General features: G+C 33.0%; 1 protein-coding gene across 1 annotated transcript; it reads left to right on the plus strand.

The window, feature by feature from the left end:
* Nucleotides 1-16610: 16610 nt before the first annotated feature.
* Nucleotides 16611-23246, plus strand: LOC145569211 (uncharacterized). The gene is made up of 17 exons (XM_081628565.1): nt 16611-16742; nt 16859-16995; nt 17075-17125; nt 17231-17406; nt 18065-18142; nt 18227-18338; nt 18742-18826; nt 18924-18975; nt 19075-19136; nt 19209-19324; nt 19447-19568; nt 20046-20114; nt 20226-20283; nt 20520-20593; nt 20803-20851; nt 21137-21216; nt 22966-23246. Exons 2-17 carry the CDS (start codon nt 16872-16874, stop codon nt 23026-23028), a joined length of 1371 nt encoding a protein of 456 aa, XP_081484691.1. The 5' UTR covers nt 16611-16742; nt 16859-16871; the 3' UTR covers nt 23029-23246.
* The last annotated feature ends 492 nt before the right edge of the window (nt 23247-23738 follow it).

Here is a 23738-nt window from a genome sequence, read left to right on the forward strand (position 1 = left end):
AATCAAATTATTAAAAAACATAACTTTTTTTTTACATAGAATTTAAGTGTTACACTTTTTTTAAACGAGCGTTTTTTCAAGGTATAACACTTCAAAACGACTACGGATCATATGTTATTATTATTATTACAAGCTTAGAGACGCACGCAAAGCGTACATGATTACTTTTGCTTTTACTTGACTCATTTTTTCTTATAAAAATGTCTATACTTTTTTTTAATTTAAAGGTTTATATATTACTTGGCATGCATAAATGACATTGTTTCAATACCTTATTTTACTCGTATATTAATTTTCTCTGTTTGACTCATAACTCACTATATAGCAAGAAAAAAAAATTATCTCACTACCCAAATGACCACACTATATATATGGAAAAAATTACCTCTTTACCCATTCACTATAACAAAGAAAGATATTTATCTTCTCATTTTATATAATAAGTACTATATTAATTGAATTAAATTGCCTAAAACTAAAATAATTTAATAATTTATAATATTTTTAATCTTATACTCTTATACATTACAAATTACAATTAACAAAAACTACATTAATTTGCCCCAAAAAAACTTACATCATTAGACCTTATCCTAAAATCTATTTATTTTTTTTGTGGTGAAAGAGAGGGGCAAGCCCCAAAGAGGTAGCAACACAAAGAAAAAAACAGGAAAGCAAAAGCAAAAGAAAAACAGAAGATTAAAGAAAAGCTACAAAAAAACAAAACTACTCGAAACCAGCCCGGCTAGGCCTTATCCCTCGGCACGAGTCTTGCACGAGCAACTCCACACATGTCCTCCAATAAAGGCCCGAAGGTCCGAAGGGACCGCCTCAAAGATCACCAGCTTTTGGTCAGAGTTGACACCATAGTTAGCCAACCAATTAGTCGCTTGGTTAGCCTCCCTATAGCAATGACTCACCGTCACTTCCCAACCTTGACGCAAAACAAGCGATTTACACTTCCGAATAAGATGAATATATGGAGAGTGTGGAGGACAATCCTCCACTAAGAAACGAACCACCACCTCCGAATCAACAGCTAGTTGCACCCTTCAATGCCCTGCATTCCAAGCCACAACAAGTTCCCTAAGCACCCCAAGCAACTCGGCCTTAGTATTCAAACACACACCACAGTGAGAAGCAAATATTTCGAGAATTTCACCATCAAAACTACGAATTATCCCGGCCACCAGCTCCAGCCTCCTCGGGTTGCCTTTAGAGGCCCCATCCGTATTGAGTTTTACCCACCCAACTCTAGGGACTTCCCATCGGATAAACACCTCTTTGCGCCTATTCACTCCAGCAGCACTCCTCGATAAAGGTCTGTCCAAGGCTCGTTTAACATCACCCACCCTAGCCATGATAAATGCCACTTGATCTATGGGAATGTTGGCCTCCCTTGCAAAGACTCTTTCATTTCGCCATCGCTACTGCCACCAAATAGTGATGGCAAACACAATAGCTTGCTGCTCACCCACCTCATAAGAGATACTACCAATGTTGAATAAAATCCAGTCATTACAAGACATATCCGCATCCAAACTAGAGACGCCCAAACCAAGCTGCATCCAGATGGTTATAGCTATAGGGCACTCGCGCAAAATATGATTAGTATTTTCCTCGGCCATACCATATACATGGCACCTTGGATCACCAGTAAGCTTGCGCAAAAATCTGTTCATATTAGACATGATTCTATCATGCATCACAAGCCAAATAAACATGCATATCCTCTGAGGGACCAGGGCTCTCCAAACACACTTCCAAGTCTGTCTCTGCTCATCACTAAAAGGTGTTGAATTCCTAATGATATCGATGGCATAACTAATAGTAAACCCACCCGATGTTGCACCATTCCAGTAGACTTCGTCCATAGCACTATCATCTTCAACAACTTCAAAAGAAGCCAATTCTTCCAGAACACTATTAGGTAGGAATTCAGCAAATAGATCAAGTCTCCACCCTGTATTTGGATCCCAGAATTCATTCACCGTAGCCTCTTGAAGATCAGCAGGAGGAACGGGGTCAGATTTCTCAATCAGTGGCACTTTAGAAGCCCACCTATCCCTCCAAAAAAGGGTTTTCTTTCCATTACCAATGGTCATACTAACACCTTTCTTTAGAATGTCAATATTAGTCACAATACCCTTCCACACATTAGAGGAATTCGATTTCTCCTTGAACACATTAACATCACAACGCCCCTCACAATACTTATTGCGTAGCACTCATGCCCATAGAGCTTGAGGTTCCGTAAGCACCCTCCACCCTAACTTAGCAAAAAATGGAGCATTGGCTTGTATCATGGATCGAATACCCAAACCACCCTCCAATTTGGGTTTGGATACATTTTCCCAAGCAACAAGATGAATACTTCTATGCTCATCATCACCACCCCATAAAAATCTACGAGTTTTCCTGTCAATCTCATCACAAGTAGCCCTTGGGATCTTAGTGGTTTGCATAGTATACAAAGGGATCGAAGATAAACAAGATTGAGCTAATGTAGCCCTTCCTGCCAACGACAAAGTTTTAGCTTTCCAACCTGCCAATTTGGAGTTCACCTGATCAATTAAATACTGGTAATCTGATTTCGAAGTTCTCCCATTGATCATGGGAACACCGAGATACCTCCCCAAATCGTCAGTGACTGGCATATTTAAGGTCTCGCAAATTGCAAGCCGAAATTCAATGTTAGTATTTTCCGAGAAAAAAACACAAGATTTCTCAAAACTAACTTTACTACCAGAGGCATGGCAAAATCTGTCTAGACATCGCTTCATACACTCGGCTTGCTCTACCAAAGCTTCACACAAGAGGATCAAATCGTCCGCAAAGGCCAAGTGAGAAATATCCGGACCCTTTCTACTTGCTCTTGCCGGTTTCCACCCTCCCACCCTAACTTCATGCTCAATTAGTGAGCCAACCTCTCCATACAAATCACATAAATGTAAGGGGAGAGCGGATCCCCTTGTCTAATACCTCTACTCGGAGAAAAGGCCTCCAAAGGTTCACCATTCCACAAAATTTGCAACTTAGCCGAGGTAATACAATTCATCACAATATCCACCATGGCTTGAAGGAGACGAAGTTCAAGCAATGACTCTAAAATAAAACTCCAACGGAGTCGATCATATGCCTTTTCAAAGTCTATTTTCACCGCCATCCAACCAACTTTACCCTTCTTAAACCTCATTGAGTGTAGCATTTCTTGAACTATAACTACATTGTCCTAAAATCTTACAACTCAATTTTACAACCATTGTAACATACATATTTGATGAACTTGGTTCTACATTAAATAAAAAAAATAAAAAAAAAAAAACTTACATCATTAGACTTTATCCTAAAATCTATCTATAACAACTCAATTTTACAACTATTGTAGCATACATATTTGATGAACTTGATTCATCTACAACTTTAAATTACTAACAAAATACGGAAAAAAATGTTAAAAATGACCCGAAAGACCTCGCTCAAATGTAACATATTAATTATACAGTGGAATATGTGGTCTTCATAAGAATGATGCAAAAATAAATAAATAAATAAATAAATAAATAAAAATGGGACAACAAACCCAATTCATCCAAGAAAAAATGTAAATTAACCAAGAATTGAATTGCGGTAGATGATTTACCTTTGTGAATATAATGCCAATCATCAAAAAATGAACTTTCATGAACTAGGAATCTTCCAACATAGTAGAATTGATGATGTAACCATCAAACAATATATAAGCAATCCATACATATTCAACCAATATCATGATAATCAATCTCATGAAAACAATTAAATTAAACTCAAAAAAATAAATGACTACTTGATAGAGCCGATGATTTTTACTTATGGTAGGCTGACACTTAACGTTTATAATTAGACAAAATAATACATTTTTGTTTAAAGATAAGAGGTTAGGGAACTTAATGAAAAATAATAGATACATAGAATTAATGAAATATAATTTATGAAGAGATGGAGGAGAGAAAAAAAGGGGGGTGGGTTAAAATTAAGGGGTACTGTTATTGTTGGGAGATGGTATTGGTCGGTATTTTTATTACAGAGTAGTAATTTAGTAGGGATGAACAACTGAGATCGATATTTTATTCAACGGTAAGTAGATTTTGTTCCTAATTTTAAAAACTTTCCATGGTTAAAAAGATATAGATAGATTGATTTGTTTCAAAAAAATATGATTATTTTTTTAAGAAATTTATATTTTAAAAATATAATCTATATGCATGATAAAAGATACAATAGTTATTTGTATTCCAAAAAACTAAAAAACAATTTTTGTACGTGGGGTAAACTAATTATTTTTTTTTAAAAAAATAGTTAATAGAAAACTAGAAATGTAAAATTGAACGTAAAGTTTGTAGCGGTTTTCTTTTATTTTTTCACAAAAAATTTTGGGAAATTCTCTTTGGTGAACTCCAACTTTTTTATTTTCTAAGTGGTAAACTTTTTAAAATTTAATTGTCAATGGTAAACCTAAATTATTGATTACCATTGATAACTGTTATTTTAATGAAAATCCTTAACTATAGTTAGTTTGTTATTTTTTAAATTAAAAAAAATCAAAGACATTTTGTCAAGAAGTACCAATTAAAGCGTGCGTTTTGAAAACAACTACCTATTATTTTATTTTTTTTAAAGAACTACTACAAAGTTGTAAAAATTTTAAGTAACACTACCACACTAATAATTCTAACTAGAATATTCGGCATATAGGTTCCATTTTTCACCTTTATCTCATAAAATAACCATCTAAATTGACTAAATTACTCTTCATAAAGGTTAAAAGTGGTAAAAAGTGAGACTCAAATGTCGAAGATTCTAGCCAAAATTGTTACAGTGGTAGTGCTATTTAAGCCTTTTATAACTTTGTGGTAGTTCTTTTAAAAAAAATTTAATAGGTAGTTGTTTTCAAAACACGTGATTTAATTGGTAGTTGGTGACAAAATTTCCAAAAATCAATTTCCAATCAACCTCATGCACCACTCCCCCACCCCCACCAACGCCTCTCCCCCACCCCCACCCCACCAACGCTGCGATCCACATCCTCGGTGCGCCGACCTTCATTCCCTAGCAATGCCCGACCTCCCCCAATCCCGCCAGTGATGCCCCGACTCCCCCATCCCCACCTCCTCTCTTTCCCCTTTTCGACCCTTCCCATTTCCCCCACCCAACGCCGCCCCACCGTCGACCAGTCTAGCTGTAATACCCCTATTTTTGAAACGTATTTCTAATTATTTAATTAATTGATATTCTCTTAAAATGGGTATTTTAGTAATTTATTTTACTATTTGAATTTTGGAGCCAAAATGATATTTGAATTTTGGCGCCAAAAGTATCTTAAAAACTCAATTATTATTTTTGGATTTTGGATAAGATTTATTATCCATAAATTTTATTTTAAAAACCGGATTATTTATATATATTTCAGATATTTTAACTAATCAAAGTTATATTTTAATTATTTAATTAGGAGGTCCGAATTTCCTAAATAATAAGCTATGGTTTTTGGATTTTCTAAGTGTAGAAAATCTGATTTTCTTAGTGTAGAAAATCTGATTTTCTTAGTGAATTTATTTAGTGAATAATTGGTATTTTCTTAATTAGTTATTTTATACAATACAAATATTTAATAACATCCGGTTTACACTAAATTAGTGTAAATCGGGCTGGGCATGTAACTTCATCAACTCTAAGCAATGGAGTCACCGCCAAAGTCAGCCGGACCACCGCCGAGAAAAACACCCACCGCCGAAAAAACACCCACCGCCGAAAAAACACCCACCGCCAAACCACCAACCCTATCGCCACTCCCAGCTGCCGCGCCACTGTAGAACTCCCTTAGCATCTCCCAATAATCCGGCTGAACTCCGATCTATTGTTCCTTGTAGATCGTCATCTCAAATTTTTGCCTAGAAAGGACATTAGTTATCAATCCAAAGAAATTATAAAATCTTGATTTTAAAATCCCCTCATGTCCTATTGAAGCAGGAATAAACTGTAAAAGAATTCAATAAGGAATTGTTCTGCCCCGATTTTGCGTCGATACTCTGTTTCAGAAACAAGCTAAAGAAGGAGAAGCTCCCTATTCAAGCCCCAATTTCAGAAACAAGCTAAGTTAATTGTCATTATTTCGTTAAGCATACGACATCAATCAAGTATACTTTTGCATGCGTTTGTGTTTATTTTTATTGATTTTGATACTCTGTTTTTAGGAAAAAAGTCACTTTTGTGAAAAAAAAGGGTCACTTTTATGAAAAAAAAGAACACTTTTGCGGAAAAAAGGGTCACTTTTGCGGAAAAAAAGGGTCACTTTGTGAAGAAAAAAAAGGTCACTTTTGTAAAAATATAGGTCACTTTTGTATAAAAAAAGGGTCACTTTTATGAAAAAAAAAAGGGTCACTTTTATGAAAATATGGGTCACTTTTGTAAAAAAAAAAGGGTCACTTTTGTAAGTAAAAAGGGTCATTTTTCAAAAAATGTTCGATGTACAATAAAATTATTGTAAACCGGGGGCATGCAAAAGTTTTTGGTAAATTTTTAAAAAAGGCCGGTGTACAATACTTATTGTATGGAGTGGCCCAATTGGAGGAATCATTGTCCTCTTCTCACGTGTCAGGTTTTGGGATTTTTTTACTTTTTTATTTACCTCTTTCTGATTCTTTCCTCTTCCCCTAAAGCTCTTTTTGATTTTTTTCTCTCTCCTCTTTTCTTTTCTATGAGTTTATTTTTGGTCTTTATTCAATTATAATCTCCTTATCCTCTCTCTCCTCTTCATTGCATTTTCATCTTACTTCTTCTCCTTTTTTTTTTTCTTTTTTTCTTTCTCATGTTAATTTTTTTTACTAGAATCAACTCAATTGGTGGATAAAAAATCTTTGAAAAAGAAAAAAGTTGAAGTGAAAATGTGTCCTATTGAAGATTGTAATGGAGAATGTTTTTCTCATGTTCAACGTTTTGTAATGAAGGTTTGATAACTTTTTTTTTATTTTGTTTTTGTTTTCGTATTTTGTAGTGTTTGTTCTGCAATGGTGTAGAAGATCAGAGTACAAAGAAGTCGTTAGATGCTGAAGGTTGAATTCAGTTTTTTTATGGATCACTTTTTTGTATAAAATGGGTGACTTTTGAGCATAAAAAGGTATCTTTTGTGGATAGAAAGAGTAACTTTTATGCATGAATAGGATACCTTTTGTGGTAGATTGGGTAACTTTTATGAATAAAAAGGGTACTTTTGAGGGTAAAAAGAGTAACTTTTATGAATGAAAAGGGTACTTTTTGTGGGTAAAAAGGGTAACTTTTATGAATGAAAAAAGTATCTTTTGTGGGTAGAAAGGGTAACTTTTATGCATGAAATGGGTACTTTTTGTGGAAAGAAACGGTAACTTTTGATTAATTAGAAGGTTGATTGTATCGAAATTACCTTCCGTTTTATTTGGTTTTGATGTTTGTGCTGAATTTGAATCAATTGATTTACGAGGAACCACTTGATTTTCTATAATCAATCGATTTAAATCGATTTCGACAGAAGAATCCGAGTTCTCAAAATCACCTAACAATGGAGTTTCAATTTGCATCTCCAGCCTCAAGGTACTCGAATTCGCGTTTTCTCTCTACGTTTTCTCACTTTCTCTCTCCTCCATTGTTATTCTGCGATGTTTAACTTCGAGCTCTTTGATTTTCACGTGTTCTATTATAGAAATTAAAATTAAAATAAAATAAAATAAACTCGTACACGTGCAAGCGCCGCCGATTTACAATAAATTTATTGTAAACTGGGGGTATGTAAAAGTTTATGAATATTATTTACACAATTATTTTTAATTCCTTAAAACTAGCAAATTAATTCCCTAAATATCTAAAGGGAGGTCCGAAAATATGAGCTTAGGAAAGCTCAAATTTTCGGCCACCATGATGGATTTTTGGTGATTTATTTTGGTAAATTGTATTTTCAATTATCTCCTCAAAATCTCTTATTTTCCTTAATTTTATTTTTCCATCTCACAAAGATTTGATCATCTTATTTTCCTATCTTTTATTTCTCTTGATTATTCCTCGAGTAATCTTCCTTGCCATTTTATTTTTCATGACAACATACCTTCCATATTTTTGTTATACACAATCACCTTAATATCAAAACTTTCCATATTTCTTTCATTCTCTTCTCCAAGTAATTCCTTAATTCTTTTTACCATAATTTTTCCGACATTCTCTTGCCATAATTTTTGCATGAGCTAGCCTATAAATACCCCTTCATACCTCTGATATTCTTCACACCAAAAATCCAATTCTCTTCTTCTCTCTTCTTCTTCTTCTTTTCCCTAAACCTTTTCATACTTTTCTTCTCCTTTTTTCATACAAATATTATCCCGTATACCTTTGAAAACAGTTTTCGGACACTTCTGTTCAGTTTTGGGGTTTTGCTATTTCACGGAAAATTGTTTCTCTCAAAAAATCCTTGAGCTTAGGCTCAAGAATCATCCAATTCGGAGTTATATTGAAAGAGTTATGACCTCTGCAAGTTCTGCCTATTCTTTCTAACGAAAATTCAATTCTCTTTAATCATATTCTTTTATCTTCTTCATGGTTAGTTTTCTAAAATACAAATACCTATTTCAAAGCTATAATTTTATATTAAAGTATTATTTTAAAAGAGTTTTATAGTCCATACACATTAGATTTGAGTTTATGTTGTGATAACCTTATGGTTATATTATTTGCAAGGTGTATTCGTGATTGAACTTTGAAAGTGCGAAGTGTTGACTGATATTCGAAATCAAGGTTCTTGAGGTTCTTTTTGTGTGGTTTTTCTAGCAAGGATCAAGGTACGTTTAGGTGGCTAGATACCTTTGAAAGTAATTGGTTTGAATAACATGTTTTATATGATTTTATTGGTGATTGAATTAAATTGATTTGAATTATGTTGGAGGTATTGATTTTAATATTTAATTTGTTTTAATAAAAGTATTTTGAATGATTGATTTTTAAATCATGTTTTGAATGGTTTGAATTACTTATCATGTTTAAATAAAGGAATTGATTTTAAAAGGTTTGTTGAATTAAATAAAAGGGTTTTCAAGGAAGAGTTATTGATTTTGAAAAGTTATTAATATGAGATTTTATTCTCAAGTATCTATTTAAAAGGTTTTGATTTTGAAAGTGTGTGGAATTATTAAAAAGGAGTTTGAATTATATTGGAATTTATTGGATATTAAAAGGATTTATTGAACAATTGAATTATTATTATTATGCTTTATAAGCTTGTTGGTAATCCTACTATGCGGATTTGGTTTATTGATAAGGCCTTGGAGTTTGTATGATCGGGTCTTTCCTCAAGAATAGCATTGTAATATAAAGAGACTAGCTTGGGGGTGTGTACACTTGGGTGAGGAATTGGATTAAAAGAAATTGGTTCTTAATAAAGGAATTGGTTTTAAAGAAATTGGATTTTAAAGAGGAATTGGTTTAGTGAATTGACTAGTGATATTGATTATTGAAATTGGTTTTAGAATTTTGAGTTGGAATTATTGGTTAAATTATTGGAATGATGGAATTGATTTCAAAAGCATGTTTGCAAATAAATTGAGTTTACATTATCTTGCACTTATTGTACTTAGCATAATTTGCTAATCCGTATTTCTTATTTGTTTTGGTTCGCCCTGTTTACCGTAATGGTAAGCAGTATTGACTATTTTCAGGTGGAGTCATGAATGAGCATATGGGAGTCCCGAGATTTGCTTCACCTAGTTTAGGAACGTTGGTCTCGTCTTTATTTTAAGTACTCATAACAATGTTACTATTTTTATAAGTATTAATAAAAGAAAGTTGAGTTTTCGCTGCAAGTTTTGTTATTGAGTTAAGTATTTTGAGTAGCCTTGCGTAATCACGCGGCGGTAATACGCCTAAGTCTATCTCTACGGTATAATTATACGTATTATACTAGTATTTTCGTAGAGGGAGATTTAGGGGTGTTACACTAGCCACCACAAAACCGATTCCCTTCCCCGACGACCCCCTCCCCTGTTCGCCATCCGCAAACCCTAAAAACCACCCTAAAACACCAGAAAATACCCAAACCCGTTTAGGGTTTTGAAACCAAACCCAGGAAACGGATTTCAGTTTACCGGTGGTTTTAGGTGGGTTTTAGGGTTTTCGTGGTCAGCTCATAGAGGAGGGGGTTTGTCGGGGAAAGGCGCTGGTTTTCGTGGTGGTTTGAGATGCGATTAGGGCTCGGCGGGCGGCGGTGGAGGAAATGGGAAAGAGTTTTTTTTTTTTTTTAAAAAAAACTATTTCTAAACTAAATGTAAAAAAAAAAAAAAACTAATTATGGTTAAATGTCTAGTTAAAATTTATCATTAATGTTGTAGTTGAATTAATATAAAAAATTTAGGTTTACCATTAATAATAAAATTTAAAAACGTTTACCACTTAGAAAATTAAAAAGTTGGAGTTCACCAAGGAGAATTTCCCAAAAAAAATTTATTTGTACCTTTATTAAAAGGGTAATTTTGGCAAAGCAAAAATTCCCAACCAAAAAATGGAGTTCCCTTTAAATATTAACATAGATTATTATTATCATTATTATTATTATTATTATTATTATTATTATTATTATTATTATTATTATTATTATTATTATTATATCTCAAAAAAAGATATTTTTATACAACCTATAGAAAATTAGTGGGAAGCCGAGATACAATCTAGGTCCTCAATCCTCTAGCTATAGAGAAACCTATCCTAGTAAAAATATGAGCAGCAGTACGAGCCCCAATGTCCTGAGTCGTCGAGAACTTCTGAACCCGCTTCAGCAACGCAACGATGTCCTTGTTTAATTCCCTAAGTGAAGAAAATGAGAAGGGAAGGAATCCATATCCAATTGCGCGACAACTAGATTCATATTTGACCCGCTTCCATTAGCTGCATCAGCCACAATCCGTCCAGAAACAAAGTCAGATAGCCCAGATTGTGTCAAAACGAGAAGACCCTGTCAAATCTTTATTTATTTATTTATTTATTTATTATTATTATTATTATTATTATTATTATTATTATTATTATTGTATTTTCCTATTTTTAACAATTATTCTTAAATCTTTCCTCTCAAATCTTTATTTTTTCATCAATAAACTATCCCATCTACCCCAATCAATTAAATTACCAAATAATTATGTTTTGTTCTCACCATGTAACTAGAGGTGACCAAAAATTCGAGTTGGATCGGGCATTAACATCAAATGTCATACCCGTAAAAAGTAGCGGATTTATTTTTTCATATCGGGTTTGGGATTTTAACTTAAAAGGTGGTTTTTGCTTGTTCAAACCTGGCATTTTTATCGGATCGGGCCGTAGTTGATCACCTCTACATGTAATATTAAAAATAAACATAGGAAGTACAGTTTTATGTGGATCTTTGGGAAAGTGTACATATTGCACCCATATAGGTTACTATCTAGAATTGCAAAATAATGGACACGTCACACACCAAATGAATATTATGTTTGTTTTTTTATATGCAAAACTTTATCGGTGTAGATTTTTATGCAGATAAAACTAAATTTGTTAAAATGTTACTCGCTCCGTATGTAAGTAGCGTTTGTTAGGAATAATACTAAAAAGGAAAAGGACAAAAAAAAAAGGTTGTTGTACCTAGGCTTTAACTTAAGCAAATTAATGTATCAAGCTCTTAAGCAATGTAAAAATATTTTTAAGAATAATGTTGTTAAGCAATTGCAAATTCATATATCATGTAGCACTCTCTCTCTTTTGTCTCAATCCATTGATCTTAGAGTTTAATGTTAGAGACTTAACAATTGAATCAAATCATATTATTACATGTTATAATTTACACAAAAATACAAACAAAAGAAAAAAAATTAAGAAGTGTTTTTAAATTTAATAACAAAACATTATGCAATGCATCATTTTCAAAAACCGAAATATTGAATAATAAAATAAGCTTAACTGGTATGTGCACAATGAGTGGCCGAGTGGGTTTTTGATCGAGAAAGTGTATGTGGTACACTTGAATGTATGTATTAGTTAATCTTCCTCTACTTATTTTTTAAATCACAACAGTTTTCTTTAAGTAATTTGCATATTAATCGCACCATTTCTATAATAAGCAAGCAATATACTTTATACTCTTTTTGTTTGTGTTCACACCTCAAATACTCATTAAATTCCCCTTTCGTTTTATATTTACCCTTGTTACCTCACTTTTGAATTTTTAATCTTTTCCCATTGTTTCTAGTCACATGGGCATTTTTGTTACATTATTCATTTCTTAAACTTATGCTTTGTGAGGTTTCCCAAAAAAAAAAAAACTTACGCTTTGTGCTCAATTCAAATGGTATAATGACAAAATAAGAAATAAAACAGAGAAAGTATTAATTAGCATAAACTACGGACACATCACATGCTAGACATGCACAACACCAATAACGTAAAACATGTGATGTATGTGAAGACGTGTTTTGTGTGTGAATACACCCAAAATTGTTTGATATCGTCAAGACGAATATTTTTAATAACTAAGATTTGACCCTATATATATCTGTTTGATATAAAGGGTATTCTGTATATGTTATATAATTAAAGGGATTGTTGGTTGTTATATCAAAAACTACATGTCTAACACACGCATATATTTTGTAACTTTACACATCAAAAATTCATATATTGGTCATAAAGTTGAAATTTGATTGATTTGAATAAAAATAAAAAATAAAAAGTCATGTGCTACTATGACGACAGTAACAAGATAATATAGCATGAGAGTTGAGTTGCGAATGCTAAGCTTTAATTGAACAGATAATAAAATTAAAAAATAGATAAACTTTAGAAACATAAACTTTATTTCAATTTTAATTCATACATTTTCCGCAAGAAATGAGCATATATATTTTAAGATGCATGAAACAAAGCAACATCATTCTTAACATTTGTTTGGATTAGTTTTAGCCGTCCTTTTGGCAATCTCTGCATCAACTTCCTCCAACTTCATTTTACCAAAGGCAGCAATACCTCGTGACTCTTCCAATGATAGATCTTTCATTTTTGTTGTCCCCTTTCCGAGTGAAGTGAACAAGTTTTCCATCTTGAGTCGATGATTTTTCTCTTTCAACATGAGGAGCTTTTCTCGAAGCATTTCAATTTGTTTTTCCTTAAACAAATTCTCTAATTCCATAGCCTTCTCACTTTGTTCTTTGTCATTGTTGGGGTTAAATATGACAAGAGTTTTTGCCTTGTATTCAATTGACAAAACATCTATCTCTTTCACAAGATCACTCATAAGGTTTTCAATGTTAGTGTTTGCATCAGACATGATTGATCGGAATTAGAGTGTTTGTAAAAAGGATGGGATGTGTGATTTATTTAATCAAACACATTAGCCTATTTCCTTATTTATATAGGTTCATTTAATGTTATGAAACTATTTTTTTTTTTTTTAAATAAAAAACACAATAATCTCATGACATTTTTAATGTAATAAATACATAAAAAAAAATAACCGTTGAAATATTTCCTTAATTGCTTGAAAATGTTGTTTGGAAAATCTTCTTACGGATTTCTTACCAAAGTTTAAAACATCCAATTAATTATTGACGTGTAAGACTACATACCTGAGAAAATACAAGTTTATAACCTTGATAAACAAGAATTGTTTATCAAGGGGTGTATATATAAATTATATCTAACTTTGGTTAACTACTATTGCTCTCTCTCTCTCTCTCTTCTTTCAACCTTTTGGTATTTTCTGATTTTCTCTCCCTCCTTCAACCTTATTTGTTTTCTCCCTCCTCCTTCAACCTTCAATTTCAATGGTGGAAAGTACATCTTTTCAATATATGACGTCGAAGAAGTCTAAATCAATGGAGGGAGAAAGCTTATCTACCCTTTAGGGTTAACCATGCTTGTTATTCTCACTTTGTTATTTGGGTTTTCGTTTAATTCCGGCGGTGAAACCGCCGAAAATGGTGATGCGAAGTCGGATTTAATGGATAAAGGAAAGCTCAGCTACCCTTTGGGATTACCCATGCCATTAATTTCTCCTTTTGTTATAAGGGTTTTCATTTAATTTTGCCGAGGAAGCTGCGTCGCCGGACATGGAGTCGAACGGACTTTAAAGAGAAGGTGAAAGTGAGCAGAGATTGAAAGGATAAGATTAAGGTGGGTGGGAAGAAAAAATATGAACAAGAGGAAGAAGATGAACATGAAAAAAAAGAAGGTGGGAGGAAGAAGATGATGAATAGTAGCAAACGGAGAGTTAATGGTGTTAACTTTGAAAATCTGTCCAACTTGTCATAGTGGCCCACAGTTAACAATAAATATATATTTTTTTAATTAAAAAACACAATTTCAATGCAACTTATTACGAAAATGTCATTTGATAAACATAATTTGTTTATCAGCAAGGTTATAAACTTAGGCCTGCTCATACCTCTTTACATAAGTTGATGTAACGAAATTATATATTCATACTAATTAGAATTTATTTAACTTGTAAAATTTACTTGAAATGGAAAGAAAAAAAAAATATTTAGTCTCCCCCCCCCCCCTCTTTTTTTTTTTCCTCAACTAGGCCAATCTTAAACTTTAAGGTTTTTTTGATCTAGACCAAAACTTTGCTATTTTCAGTCCTCTCTCGTTATATATGTTTTTGTCTTTAGTTTCAATAAAATTACATTATTGAGAGTAGTCAGTTAGAGTTCATTTATATATATGAACTGGCCGGTATTTAATTTGTATGGAATTCTTTTTCTTCCAACACGGCTTAATTAAATACATAATTAAAGTAAGGAGAGGAACCCTGATCATGCGTCAATCCTCACGGTAATTTAGGTCCACTATTTACGTTTAGACACTTAGAAAGTGAGAGGTATTAAAGGGTAATTAAAGGATCCTAACCCTTATACGTGTTGGAAATTATTGAATTTCTAAACACGAGGTTAAAAGGTACAGTCTTTCCCATTAGACTAAACTTAATTTGGTAAGTGCGTATTAAATTAATGGAGAGTGTTTTTTATTACACATATCATATATGCATCCTCTATTCTTTTAATATTACAACATGACGAGGAATTACACTTCATAATGCACATAAAAAACGTTTATATAGTGAGCTAATAAACAAGATATCGAGACGAACTAACAAACCCCTGTATGACTATATTTATTATCCTTACGTGTAAGTCACAATACATGGTTAAAAAGAAGTGTGTGAATAGTTTAAAAATACGAACTTTGTAAGATCAACATAATATATGATATATAAACAATCCCCAAGCAATATCATGATGATCCAATAAGATCTCTTTTTTTATACGAGTCTCAATCCATAGATCTCAAGTTTTATGATAGAAATTCAACTAGTGAGTCAAGTTGTTATTACATGTTATCATCTACCAAAAGTAATACGTAGTATAATTCATAAATCATAATATAATAAACAAAACAATGAAAATAAATATAAGTGAGATTCAGTCATGAATTTTATGTATAAGAGTATACTTCGATATTATTAGTTTGAATAATAACAATGCAATAACTCACTCAATTTGGTGTAGGGCTTGGACCTAAAAACTAGTACAAAAAGTAAATAAAGATTAATAAGTGTAGGTTATATGAGTGCATTTTTGAGATAGTATGTGTTAGGTTAGGAGTAGTGAAAAGTTCAACTCTATAACTTCATTCGTGGCTTTAAAAAAAATAAAAATAAAATAAATTATTGGGGTCCAGTCAATCTATTTTCAACTTAGATGTATTGCTTTTTTCCTTTTAGTTAATAAATTATCTTTATCATCCTCATATCACATCGATCTTTTTTTTTTCCCCCTATTTTCTCTCATTAACTTAATTCTAATAACTTCTTAGAAATATGTGGTTTTAAAAGTATTGTATTTTTTTTTTTTTTTAAAAAAAAAAGGAGAAAGTATTTATTTAAAACAAGAGCATCCACAATAGATAAATGGTAAGTTACGATCTCTAAAATGGCAAGCTACTATCTTTTATAATTTTGATGGAAAATAATAAAGGAAAATGCTATATATAGCCCTTAGGGCTACATATAAGCATTAAAAACACACTAAAAAATCGTATAAAATTAGGAAATCATAAAAATATAAACACTAATTACACTGATTTACGCGTGTTTTTGTCATGAATTCCTAATTTTATATAATTTTCAAGGGTATATTTAATGCTTATATATAACCTTTAGGGCTACATATAGCATTACCAAAAAAAAAAAAAAAAAAAAAAAATCACAAACTGTTTAATTACTTTAAGTGAATAACAAATGCTTTAGATGTAGTGAAACTACATAGCTTTAATAATTGCAATCGTTGTAGTTACAACTATTTAATAATTGCAACCAACTCTTTTACACCATTGTTTTTTTTTGATCCAAACTCTTCTACGCCATTGTGAATTATCTAAAGTATTTATTTGTGATGAAAATAACTCGTTTGTAAAAAAATTAAAATTTACAAAAAAAAAAAAAAAAAAAAAAAAAGAAAAAACTCTTCCCGCCAAAAGTCTAATATCACATTTCTAGCGCTATTTTCATCCCGCCATTTTGAAACCCTCAAAATCTCTCTCTCTTTCTCTCTCCTCAACTCAGAAGAAAGTCGATTCAGTCTTTGTTCCACTTTGCTGATTTCCGTCACCGTCGTTGTTGTTGTTGGTGTCATTGTCGTCGTCGAATCTACAAATTCGATATTCAGGTACCACTCAATTTTTCTCTCTCATCGAAATACCGCTGAACTTTTGCAATTATATCTGTAGATTTCAACAAATTAATGATAGTGAGCAAATTATCTGACGATTTGATGAATTCTAGGTATAAATCGAAGATGACGCGAGAAGAGGTCGAAAATGGAAGAGATAACATGTTAATTGACGGTCCGGAATATCAAAACCCTAACCCTAATTCGATTTCCGAATGCTTTAATGCTAATTACCTTAAAGTTTATTACTGTAAGTCTTTAATTTTTGCCTATTCTATTAATTTTAATTAATTTTGGTTGTATAATTGTTATACTTGTTGTGATTTCAGCAAAGCTGTTTCCTTATTCTGATATGTTCAAATGGATGGCATATGGAAATGGTAATAATTAATCTTGAATTTTATTTCTGTAATGTATGATGTTGAATTACTAAGTATTGTTAGTAGTGTTTATTGATTTTTTTCGGGTGATGATTTATATGGCAGATGGAAAGCACCCAGGATGTGACATGTCTTATTTCAGCAGAAGGGAATTTTCATTTACGCTGGATAATGATATATACTTGCGGTTTCAATCTTTCAAAAGTGCTTCGGAACTTGAAAGTGCTGTCAAGGATAAATGCCCCTTTAAAATTGACATTGGTCCTGTTTATAGTGTTGATGTAAGTGTCCCTTCATTTTTCTATATATTTAGATTGCTTATATATCCTTTACTTTTGAGGTTTATTCGTGATGTTGGTAGCAGTTGTTGATTGATCCCATCTTAGGATGAAATGATTTTGTTGATGTAAACGTTCCCTCGTTTTCTAAATAACTCTTCTATTATATCAACCCCTCCTTCTTTGTCATGGGATTGAGTTGTTTAATACACCATATAAATCCATGTTGGAATGAAGCTACCCTTGTCTTTGAGTGTGGTTGATTAGAAATGACATGAATCTTAGGAATGAAATTGGCGGATTCAATGCTTTGATGCTCATCGGAAGTGAATGTTACTGTAATGCTCTTTCTTATGTCTTCCTTCGCCATGTTTCTGGTTAATACATGAAATCTGTTACATGCCAAGCCTGAAGTTTCAGTAGCTTTCCGTGGATTAGAAATCTTCATTTACTATATTTCTGAATAAGTTGACTTTTTTTTTTTTTTTTTTTTTTTTTTTTTTTTTTTTTTTGAAGGACTGAATAAGTTGACTATTAGTTATAATGTTATATACAAACTTGTTTCTGGCTCTTTTAGGGAAACGTGATCTTTGCAATTTGATTGCAAAAAAACTAATTTTTAGAGCTTCACAGTCTAATAAATTATTGCACTTTGTTCCAGCCATCAAAGAGACATGCCTATGCACAAACTGGGGACAATGTCTTCAAACCTGTGGAAAGAGAGCTTATATTTGATATTGTAAGCTCCTGAATACTAATATACTACTGTCTTATTGAGTTGATTAGCTGATGTGTGGGATTAACTTTGTTTTACTTTCTGCAGGATATGACAGATTATGATGATATCAGATACTGTTGCTCTGGAGCTGATGTCTGTCGAGACTGTTGGCCTCTGATGACAGCTGCTATTAAAATTATTGACACTGCTCTCAGAGGTATATCAACCAGAGTATTATAAACCTTGTATTATGACAGTTGCAAGATCCTTGTTATAAGAGTTTGATGGTTGCTAGCTTGCTGAGATGTTTGACATGTCTGACAATCTTGAAAAATCAACACAAGGCTTCTCAGAATATGTTATCCCACACTATATGCTGAGATGTATGTGCTGCATCTGACAGTTTCCATTATTCATACTATAATTATACAAACCCTTCTTTTGTGGTCTGCTATATTTATGAGGTTTGGGTTAAATTAAAATGTCAACCATGCTTGAAAAATTTGCCTGTCTAAATGCTAGCAACACTGCTTAATCAAGAGGAACACTGTTCTTTGGGGATATCTATGCATATATAAGAACAAAGTTTGATTGTGAAATTCTGTCACTTTCATATACAGATGATTTTGGTTTCATACATATCCTCTGGGTATTTAGTGGTCGGCGTGGTGTACACTGTTGGGTTTGTGATGCAAAAGCAAGAAGGTAAAGATATATGAAAAACTCTAGCATTAAAGCAATAAGTTATGCGTATAAATTTCTTATATACGCATGAATTTCTAAACATTTTTTCTTTCTGCAGGCTAACCAACGAACAACGAGCTGCTATTGCCGAGTATTTTCATGTGTACAAGGTGATTTATTGCTGGACAGATCATGAGACCTTATAGTTCTGCTGACTGGTGTCAAAAAGTGTCTGAAAAAACGTTTCTTTCTCTTCATTGTCTTTGCAGGGCAATGAGAATAGTCAGAAAAAGGTCTACCTTGGGGGTTCTTCTCTTCATCCATTTCTTGTGTAAGTGTGGATCTACATGCTTATTCTAATCCCTCTAGTTTGATCTTTTACTTAAACATATCTATCTTGCAGGAGATCATACACTGAAGTTTTGAAGAAATTCTTTGAGGAGACCTATCTTTGTAGTCAGCAGCTACTTTCTGCTGAAGAGAGATATGAGAAGATTCTAGAGATGATTCCTGATGAATGTATGTAGTCAACATTATGGTCAATAACATTCTTATCATTGATAGAAGGGATGCTGTTTTGCTGTAGCCTTTTGGTTTTCTGTCAAAAAACTGTGTTTGATGGGTTTTTGGTGTATTTGCAGCCATTACTTCTGATTTCCGGGGAAAATGGCAGGATAATAGGAGATCATCCAGTAGTAGAGAAGACATCAATGTTGCTCGTTGGGGGCAACTAAAGCACGTCCTTCAAGCTGGGAAGCAGAAGGTATTGCATCTTTAAGCTATGCACACACTTGCAATTTATGAATTTGTACTCAATTGGAGGAATGAGGACCAGTGATAGGTGAAGGAAGTTGGGGTAATTCTTTTTTATACTTTCATATATGGGGTTGGATGGCACGTGACCTGGCTGGTTTGAGATTACGGGTCTGAATAGGAGCCAGGATATCCATATTCAATGTTATTATGTGCTTTGCTCTATGTTTTCTGTAAATGATCTCAAAGTAAACTGTTTTATGCTGTTTTCACTTCTTTATGCTGAAGTGACTCTTTTATATTATAATCTTCTCCTCCGCTCTCTGTCTAGTGACTATTGTTCACAAACACAGATAATTAGAACTAGCTCAATCTTGATTGGATTTTTTATTTTCATATTTTTGAAGAGAGGTGATGATGTGGATAGGATTTAAATGATCAACCAGAATAACCAGTCAAAGTCAATTAATTGCTCCTAATGTTACAGGGGCAGGGACTACGCAGATGTGTTGAGGAGATTGTATTTTCTTATACATACCCCAGGCTAGATAGTGAGGTACGCTGATTCCTGTTCTCTGCATAACATGTCATTACCTCAACTTAGAGCAAGTGCTACGTACTCCCAACAACTGTGACAAGCTAAGATAAGTATGTTTCAATATCTCAGGTCTCAAAACACATGAATCATTTATTGAAGGCGCCATTCTGTGTACATCCAAAAACAGGTTAGCAACTGTTCTCGCTTGTTTAAGGATATGTTGCGGTGTTGCCAAGTTCTTGATATTTTTGAGTTATGTTCCAATAGTGTGAACCCTCTGCTTGAATTTGACTGGTTCTTAGAATCTGTTTTTTTTATTTATCAAATTGTTAGATTTCTTCCTAGAATCTGTTTCCAGAATATATATGCATTATGAGCCTGTATAAAATCTCATTCCTTAAACTATTATATGTTGATGTTTAGGTCGTGTATGTGTTCCTATTGATCCCAACCAGTGTGAGGACTTTGATCCTACCAGTGTACCAACCCTTTCCCAGGTAAGCTTGTTATCCCTACCACTGGATTTATCTTTGTAGATGGCTATATTATTTACTGCTAGTATCTCAGTATCTTAGATTTTTTTATGCCAATCTAGAATGTCATGGTCAACCTATATATCATGTTGCAAATGTTCACCAACTGTTGTTTGCAATCTTCTTTGGAGTTTACACCTCACGAATATGTATTTGGATCTGAAAAACTGCAGCTTTTGGAAGAACTTAACAGAGGAGGTCATGGTGGGGATGGTGAAACTGGTATGTATTTGTCAATATTTCTTAGTTCAATAGACAAGGAAATGAAGAGACATACCTAAATGCAGTTTATGCAAATCTAATTATCTACCATCAGAGTATATATCTACTACAGATATGTAAACTTTGTTTTGCTGCATGTGAAAGTAGTGTGAATTTACTTTGTATATTATTATTTTCAAATCTACAGTCATTGAATATTCTTTCCTATTAAATTAAGTAAACTCATTTCAAAAGGCTATCTAGTTGTTTCTGAAGGAAACGGTGCTTGTTTTAATTGTGTGGCAGACTTGGAGAGAACTTCGCTTGGCAAGTCAATTGCGTTTTTCAGGTCATCATTCTTACAGCCTCTGTTGAAATCATGCAAGGTAAGTTCTCATCTCAAAAAGCTATCCCAATTTTGTTGAAGCCAATTATCATAGTTATGTCAAAGCTATGTATATGATTTGGAACTTTACTATTACTCTTTTACGAAGTATAATAGGTTGAAGGGTTAGTATTGAAGTATTGTTTGGATGCAGTGGCCGACAAATTTGCTGATTTTTTTGGCTGTTAATCTTCATTTTATACGGTCTCTTTTGAGCAGAATTTTGCACGAGGCATATTCCGTATTTCCGTTTTTGCCTATAAACTAATCTAAGAGTCATTTTGCCCTTGACTTATTATGGTAAGGATCTCTGAAGTGAGGATCTGAGCTAGTTGGTGATTATTTTATGTATAGTTCACTATGAAACTGCAATGACCTTAGTTGGTGTCCACAACTAAAATTCCGGGAAGAACAATTAGCTCTCATATACTATCAATTTTCTGGTTTTATACTTTGGGCCGTATTGCTGTAATGTTTTCCAGGTAAGTATTAGGATGTCCGATAAAGTTAGGCTAGTACTTGTTTTGTTATGTGAAATTTTGTTTTGCAGCTAAGTGTGGGATATGAAGATCTCATAATACCATGGTACTAAGGTAGTAAGGGTAGTGTTAAATCTTCCTTTAGAATTACCAAGAGTGTGATGATTTACATCTCTTGAAATAGGTACAGAGTGTTTGCTACTTAACTTGTTTTACTAGACTTTGGAGAATTTGAATGGAGATCATCACACTGAACTGGTCCTATGGGATTGGAGGGTGAGAGATTTGTTAAACCAAGTATTTTGTTTGAAATGGAGATAAAATATCTGGAAAAGGTGTTCATCAAGCACCACCGAGTTTTGGCAGTAGAAAGATTTCTAATTCTTGAAACAGGCACAGAAGCATATTTTGCTAATGAATTTGTTCGGACCAAGAATTAAAATTCGAGAGTATCACTTGTGCTTTCCTGGACATGGCTCCACAGGGGGTGGGAGGCTAAGATAATTGTTTAACATTGTATTCTGTTATAATAGAGATGAATCATATGAAAAAGGTGTTTATCATGCACCACCAATTCCCGGCAATGGCTAGAGATAATCTTATAAGTGACGAGGGTTGACAGTTTTACAACTTTGTCTTCCATTAAGCCAGATTGTAATCGGCTGACATCTTTTGAAAATAAAGTGAATTTGTGGAGAGGAAATCAGTAAAGCTTTTTCTGGGAGAGACTAAATATCAATGGGCAGATATATATACTAGCAACTATTCTTTGCTGATGATAATGGGGATTGTCAATGGAAGTAAGTCTTATCTAAAGTGAATCAAAATGATATATTTCATTTCCGTGGATGCCCTTGTGTGCTTCTATTTGGGTGATTGATTGGACTATTTACTTCTAGAGTCTTATCTAAAGTGAATCAAATGTAAAACTGGTTGTTTGCTGTAAAACATTATAGGGTCTGAAGGTTTAAGCTTTTATTTAAATGTTGCGAAATCATAGCTTTGAATATGGAAATTTTCCTTTATTTTTGTATCAATATCAAATTAACCAACAAATATGTTATGTGAATGTGATGGCGACCAAGTCTGCAAAGTAAGGAATTAGGCATTACTTTTAAATTAAGTTTAGATACATGTCAGTATCAAATATTTAGTGAGAAAAGCCACTGTGCTCTTCACCTCAAGTAAGCTAATTGTTGGACCGATGGAAGCCATGAAAAAAAGTCTACTGCACTTACTATCTGGAACTGACTTTTGCCTCAATATTGCAGGAAGAATTGGAAGATACTTATAACAAAAAACTTAAGCAGAGCAAGGACTCACTGACTTGGTAGATGTTTCTATTGGGTTATCCGGATTGTAGAATATTTATCTGTTCTCTTCTGTGGCTATTTAAGTGTCTTGGTTTATGTATAATTTGTTATTTAGTCAGTAGGAGATAACTTATACGAGTATTGTACTATAGAAATGCCCTGCATTCCAGGTTACAACATTTGATATGGATGCTTTCTGTACTATCTATAAATTTTATTGCAATATAAGTTGTGAAAATTTCAACCTCATAGTACATTCGTATTTGCTTCTTGACTTGTATGCGATTGTCTGTATCTTTGTTTCTTGCATACAAGATAACCCTCACCCTAAACCAGAGTGTCAATCGTGGTTTTGGCCTTTCTCTTATTAATTGATTTTTTTATTTTTTTTTTCGTTATGCCGAGGCATCTGATATATTAATGGTCAGGCTCCACTGAAAAACATGCTTCTGGTGTTTGAACTCTGTTTTAAGCTTAAGAAGAGTTGTAATCCTAAACCAGTATTGGTTACAATCGGGACATTAATGGCTATTTCTGACATATATAAGGGTATTTGGGTTTTTCTTGACTAAATAGGGGAGTATGTTTGGAATCCCTGACCTGACCCGAAATTACTGAGAAAAACCTGAACCCGATCCGACCTGATCCGAATAAATCGAATTTGACACGATTTGACCCAAATTTCATATTTCATAATAATGTTAAGTTTTACAATATTTTTGATAGTTTTT

The sequence above is a fragment of the Chenopodium album genome, chromosome 11 (genome assembly GCF_948465745.1).
Source record: "Chenopodium album chromosome 11, dcCheAlbu1.1, whole genome shotgun sequence".
Taxonomy (NCBI): Eukaryota; Viridiplantae; Streptophyta; class Magnoliopsida; order Caryophyllales; family Amaranthaceae; genus Chenopodium; species Chenopodium album.